General features: G+C 47.7%; 1 protein-coding gene across 2 annotated transcripts in view; it reads right to left on the bottom strand.

The window, feature by feature from the left end:
* Positions 1-1,083: 1,083 nt before the first annotated feature.
* LOC135109792 (endocuticle structural glycoprotein SgAbd-1-like) overlaps positions 1,084-6,760 on the bottom strand; it is an 8,541-nt gene continuing 2,864 nt past the window's right edge. Inside the window, exons 1-3 of one of the 2 annotated variants that reach the window (XM_064021460.1) lie at positions 4,288-4,349; positions 3,268-3,839; positions 1,084-1,806 (exon numbers count right to left, since the gene is read on the bottom strand). In XM_064021460.1, the coding sequence (XP_063877530.1) occupies positions 1,620-1,806; positions 3,268-3,839; positions 4,288-4,299 (771 nt within the window). In that variant the 5' untranslated portion in view covers positions 4,300-4,349 and the 3' untranslated portion in view covers positions 1,084-1,619. Of the gene's footprint in view, positions 1,807-3,267; positions 3,840-4,287; positions 4,350-6,760 lie in introns of those variants that run through there. The other variant, XM_064021459.1, reaches the window with a different exon arrangement.

Below are 6,760 nucleotides of genomic sequence, written 5' to 3'. Positions count from 1 at the left end.
AACAAAACAAAAAAAACATCCCAACGAGCCAACAAATCAAACACACACGAACATACGGACAAACAAAACACTATTATACTCTACAGAAAAAAAAAAAACATTATCCTAACACACAGACAGACTGGGAGATGAATAAACCAATAAACAGAATGCAAAGTCATGCCCATAATCCAACAAAACAAACACGCACACACACACATACAAACATACGCACGAACAAAACACGGGACGCTCTAAAAACAAAGAAAACATCACCCACACACACACACACACACACACACACACACACACACACACACACACACACACCTTCCCTTCAACAAACGTGTATGTACATTAGATTACCTTGGGGGAGGAATACATTAAGAAGGGGAGAAAAAAAGTTGGGGGGAGGGGGAGGGGAGAAAAGAAGAAAACTTGAGCGAAAGATGCTCTGCTGACATTACGGGAGGGGAGAGAGGGGGGAAAGGGGGAGCGGAAGGGGGAAGGAAGAGGGGGAGTGAGAGGAGTATAAAGGGGGGTGAATGTAAGTGACGAAGAGGAGGAGGGAGAGTGGGAGGGGGAGGAGGGGGGTGAATGTAAGTGACGAGGAGGAGGAGGAGGAGGAGGGAGAATGATGAAAATAATAATTGCAGGAGGGGTGATGGAGGAGGAATAGGAAGAATAGGATGAAGAGAGAAGAGGAAAGAGGAAGAAGAGGAGGTGCAGGTGGAGGACGAATAGGAGGAAAAGAATGAGGTGGAGGAGGAGGAAAACACACACACACACACACACACACACACACACGAAGGAACGCAAAGGAAGCACAAACAGCAGCAGACTTCTTGGCCCTTGCGATACTATTTGTGACACCATCCAATTATATAAATTGAGAAACGTAAGACAGTGGAGGAGGAGGAGGAGGAGGAGGAGGAGGAGGAGGAGGAGGAGGAGGAGGAGGAGGAGAAGGAAGAGAACACGCTACTCCATTTTCTTCCTTCCTCTTTCCTCCCCACAAGATGTTTCAGTGCGTGTGTGCGTGTGTGTGTGTGTGTGTGTGTGTGTGTGTGTGTGTGTGTGTGTGTACGTAAAGAAAAAAACATACACATTCTACTATTTATTATTCTCTACATGTACGTATGAATAATGACGTACACATATCTTAAAAAAAGACGTACATAAAATTTACACGTACACACACACACACACAAACATTCACAAAAAACAAACATACATAACAAGAAAATACATCAAGGAAACCGACATGTGTGCATATGGCGGCTATCAAAACGCACACAGGCTTGAAAAAAAAAAAAAAAAAAACGTACATGGAGGAAGAAGAAGAAGACATGGACGACGAATGGGGGACAGGAAGAAGAAGAGGAGAAGGAGGAGGAGGGAGAAGAGAAAGAGGAGGATGACACGTGCATAGAAGAAGAGAAAGAGGAGAAGGAAGAAGAAGAGGAGGATACATTAATTGTTTATTCTGGCGTCGCAACAGCTGAGAGATAAAACGCTGCAGAAGGAGGAGGAGGAAGAGGAGGAGGAGGAGGAGGAGAGGGAGGAGGAGGAGGACGACAGTATGATATTCCAGTGGTACGAAACTCCCCTGGTCCTCCAAAGATCCCGAACACGCCCTACTAGCGACCGTAGCGGACTTCCGATTGAGGTTTGCCCTGCGCTTCCTGCTGGCGGGCGAACTCGATCTGCGCAAGGGCGTGGGCGGGCAGCGGGTGGGGCGTGGGCAGTAGGTCAGACTCGACGCGGTAACCGTTCTCGTCAGCCACGAAGGAGAACACAGCGGGGGTGCCGTCAGGGAAGGTGAAGCTGCGGAGGGAGGAGGAGGTGGAGGAGGAGGAGGAGGAGGAGGAGGAGGAGGAGGAGGAGGAGGAGGAGGAGGAGGAGAAGGAAGATTTATTGGACATCAGGACATGGATTAATACAAGCGCGCGCATACACACACACACACACACACACACACACACACACACACACACACACACACACACACATACACACACACACACACACACACACACACACACACACACACACACTCTCTCTCTCTCTCTCTCTCTCTCTCTCTCTCTCTCTCTCTCTCTCACAAGGTCATATTATGATTGTAACCTACATTCTAACGCTTCACCTCAGTCTTTCAATTTTTTTCCTACTCTCTCTCTCTCCTTCTCCCGCTGCTCGTTCTCCTTAATTTTTCCATCAGGCATATCAACAGTTACCGAAGGACTGACTAGCTGACTGATTGACCGCATAACCTTTCACGAGAGGACAATGAACAGTATTTCTAACTAATAATTACACCTTTTATTTATATCTTTACTGAAGGACGAAGAAGAAAAGGTGAAGGAAAAAAAAAAGGCAAAATTCCTTACTTTTTTTTTTCCAACCCTTTCATTTCAACTCATAAAAGTTAAATTTCCGATTAAGTTTTTGTGTTACTTTTTTGTTATGTTATCTCAGAACGGTACGCCACCCACGGTCCTCTGCAGTCGAAGTCAGGGCGGAGCAATGCACGGAGGTTATGCTCCCCAGGTGACCTCCGAGGCGGCAAGCAGTACTAGGGACTTTTACCAGGCACGAGCGTGGGGGTGGGGTGGTGAAGATGCCAAGGAAAAATAGCTAGTGGGAGTAAGTATGTTTGAGAGAGAAAGTGGTTTGTTAGGTTCTGGGAGAGGGAGGGGAGGGGAGAGAAAGGAGAGGGGGACAGGTTGATACTAGAGTGAGCGCACGTGTGAGGAAACACTAGTAGGAGAAAGAGTACATGGGGAAAAGAGGAAAGTCAAGAGTGTGTGGGTGGGAAAAGAAGGGACACAGAGAGAGAGAGAGAGAGAGAGAGAGAGAGAGAGAGAGAGAGAGAGAGAGAGAGAGAGAGAGAGAGAGGAGTGTGTGAGGGGGAGAGATTAGTATGAGGGAGGTAGTGTGAGAGGAAGAGTGGGTGGGTGGGAGTGAAGAAGAGAGACAGGTGACATGTGTGAGGGGAGAGGTTAGTCTAGTTAGAGGGAAAATGAAGAGTAAGAGGAAGAAAGAGAGAGAAGAGGGGAGGGGAGTAGTTTCGTGGAATACATACAGAGGGAAAGGTGAAGGAAGGTGTGAGGCTGTAGGAGTGAATGGAGGGAGTGGAGAGAATGGAGAGAATGGCACACCTCCTATAGCTACACTACACCGCCCTACACTACACACTACACCCTACACCCTGCCCGGCTACACATGCAACGCACACACACACACACACACACAAACACACACGTAAGCAAAGGAATCAGTACTCACGACCAGCCTCCCTGGGACACCACGGCGCCCTCGGGGCCTTGTGGGTATCCTTGCTCCTGGCGAGAGATGCCGTTGCCTGTCTCGAAGTTGAAGCTGTAGGTGCCGTCAGCGTGGGGCCCGTCCCGCTCGTCCACCAGGATGGGGATCACGGGACCGCCCTCCCCTGGGGCAACGCCGGGGCGGAGGCCGGAGCCAGTGGGTCCTGTTGGCCTGAAGGGTCGTGGGGGCTTTGGAGGCCTGAAGGAGCTTACGATACCGCCGGGGGCGCTGCCTGGTGGGGGGAAACGTTGTTGGGGAAGTGAAGGCCTGAAAGAGCTGACAATACCGCCGGGGGCGCTCCCTGGTGGGGGGGAACCTTCCTCACGACATGGACGTTGGACAGAGCTTGAGATACCGCCGGGGGCGCTGCCGGGTGGAGGACCGGAGCCTTGGGGGGGACATGGAGGCAGGGGTCGCGACGGTCTAAATGAACTGACGATGCCACCCGGGGCACTGCCAGGGGGCGGGACGTGCCCGAGGTCATGGGGCGCCGCCTGTGATCCAACGACAAGGATGAGGAGGTATGAGAGGACCTGCGGGAGAGAAAACGGGTGTGATGCGTGAAGACCAAAGAACCAAATAGAAACAAGACGAGAAGCAAAGCAGAAGGCTCAGAAGGAAAGATGCAAAAGCAACAGTAGCCAACAATTTAACCTCAAACAAAATCATGTATGCAGCGCACACACAAACACACACACACACACACACACACACACACACACACACACACACACACACACACACACAACACACCCTCCCCTTCCCCAGCATCACAGACACCACGTAAGGGGAGAAGGACAAAAAAAAGTCTCGTCTGACCACAACAAGACGCAACACTCACGGCGCCCTCGAGATGACGCAACACCTGCAAAACACAGTGAGGGAGGCGGGGGAGGAAAGAGCAGATGCAGTGATAAGGGAGAGGGGACGAGGGTTCCAGACATAGAAGGGGAAAGTGAGTGCTGGGAGGTCTTTCCTTACCCTGACGACCATGACGCCTACGAGTGAGTGGCGAGAGGATCCCCACCTGTCTGTATATATACCTGAGGACCCTCCCTCCGTCAGGCGTCAAGGTGAAGGTACCCACACTCTTTATGGGACACACAAAGGCCTATGAAGCCACACAGACATAAAATAACCAAAGCTAACCTAACCTAACCTAACTTAACCTAACCCCATCAGTATCTTACAGTCTCCTAATGTTCATAACCTATCCCACTGTCTTTATAGGACGCGAGAAGGCCGATGAAGCAACATAAACCTAATCTAACCTAATTTAACTAAACCTAACTTAACCTAACCTAACTAAACCTAACCTGATAAAACCTAACTTAACCTAACCTAACTTAAGGTAACCTCTCCTAACCTAACCTAAATTAAACTAACCCAACCTTACCTAACGTTGCATAGAAAAACATGAGAACATATAAAAAATGAAAAGTGAAGTTACATTAAGACAACAACCCTATACGTGTTCTTATAATATATAGTCCAGCCATCGTCTCTGTCCTAACCTAACCTAACCTAACCTAACCTATCCTAACCTAACCTAACCTAACCTAACCTATCCTAACCTAACCTAACCTAGCCTAACCTATCCTAACCTAACCTAACCTAACCTAACCTAACCTAACCTATCCTAACCTAACCTAACCTAACCTAACCTAACCTAACCTAACCTATCCTAACCTATCCTAACCTATCCTAACCTAACCTAACCTAACCTAACCTAACCTCAGCAATATATTAGTCTCCCACAGTACCCAGTCTTCTCCCTCCTCCTCCCCCGTTACCTCCCCTTCCCCTCTTTATGTCTCCCCACTGTCCTTCTATCCTCCCTCTCCCTCTCCCCCTCATTACCCCCCTTCCTATATGACCCCTGACCCAAACAAGCACTAATAGCCTCCCCCCCTTTCCCCTTCCTTTTGCCTCCCTCCCTCCCTGCCCCACTGGCCTCCTCTTCCATCTCCTTTCTTTCTTCTCACTCAGCATCCTCCTCTCCTCCTACACCTCCCACTCATACCTCCTCCTCCTCCTCCTCCTCCTCCTCCTCCTCCTCCTCCTCCTCCTCCTCACTCCAGTCTTCCCTTATTGCGTGTTCCCTCTTGTCCCCTCCCCTTATCCTCCTCTTCCTCTTCCTCCCCCCTCTTCTTCCTCCTCTTCCTCCTCCTCTTTCTTCCCCCCACGTATTTCTCCCTCCCCCCTCACATGAATAGGAAAGAAAATCCTACACGTTATCATTTTTGTGGGAAGAGAGAGAGAGAGAGAGAGAGAGAGAGAGAGAGAGAGAGAGAGAGGGAGGGAGAGAGAGAGAGAGAGAGAGAGAGAGAGAGAGTGGGAAAAAAAGAAGGATAAATATCACAAGGGGAACTATTTTGACCCAGGGAGACGCACGGGAGAGAAATATATTTGCCGTTCGTTCTACCTATATTCATTATTCTATTATTTTTGTGTGTGTGTGTGTGAGGGGGAGGGGGAGGGGGAGTTTTTTATGAGTCTGGGGTCTAATGTACGATGTGAAATGGTTGGCTTTGGCGCCGCTTTGGTGTACACTTAGGTTACATTGTGAGCTTTGTTGTATATTGACTTCTTGTATATATTATGTGTGTGTGTGTGTGTGTGTGTGTGTGTGTGTGTGTGTGTGTCCTGTCTGTCTCTCTGTGTGTGCGTGTGTGTGTGTGTGTGTGGTCTCAATACGTATTAAACCAGAATTATTTTAAAAGTATAGACCAGAATTATTTTAAAAGTGTAAGAGATAACAGAAAAGATGAAAAAAAAAAATGAAGAAAGAAAGAATCAGGGAATAAAAATAAAAATGCAATACGAAGAGGGAATTCCTTGTCCTTCGCTTTTGTCTTTAACGAGTATGACATGCGGAGAATGCAGATAGATAGATAAGTAAATAGGTGAATAGACAGATAGATAGGCAGGTAGACAGACAGATAAGTAGATATGCAAGTAAATACGTAAGTTGAAAGATAGATAGTAAGTTAGATATATGGGTAGATAGACAAATAGATAGATAGATAGATAGATAGATAGATAGATAGGTAGGTAGACAGAGTGGTAGCTATATAGACAAATAAACACACAAATAAAGGAATACATAAATTAATAAATCCACGAATAACACAACAAACAATCTGCATACGACGTAAAGAAAAAATAAATAAACAAAATATATACACAGACGAATAAATGAATGAATAAATAGATAAAGCATACGAAACAAAGTAGCACCGAGTTAGTATGTGTCAGCCGAACTCACCAACCCAACACAACGTACGCAAGACTGTGTTATGTATGGAGACCGCGACCTTACCACCACCACCACCACCACCACCACCACCCGCGTTACCTTGAGCTTCACACACACATACAGGCATGCATACTCACACACTCACACTCTCAGTCTCTTTACAACATTCTATGACACCTGTTGCCCTTGTACTGT

The sequence above is a fragment of the Scylla paramamosain genome, chromosome 19 (assembly GCF_035594125.1).
Source record: "Scylla paramamosain isolate STU-SP2022 chromosome 19, ASM3559412v1, whole genome shotgun sequence".
Classification (NCBI taxonomy): Eukaryota; Metazoa; Arthropoda; class Malacostraca; order Decapoda; family Portunidae; genus Scylla; species Scylla paramamosain.
This window is presented reverse-complemented; position numbering and strand designations above follow the sequence as displayed.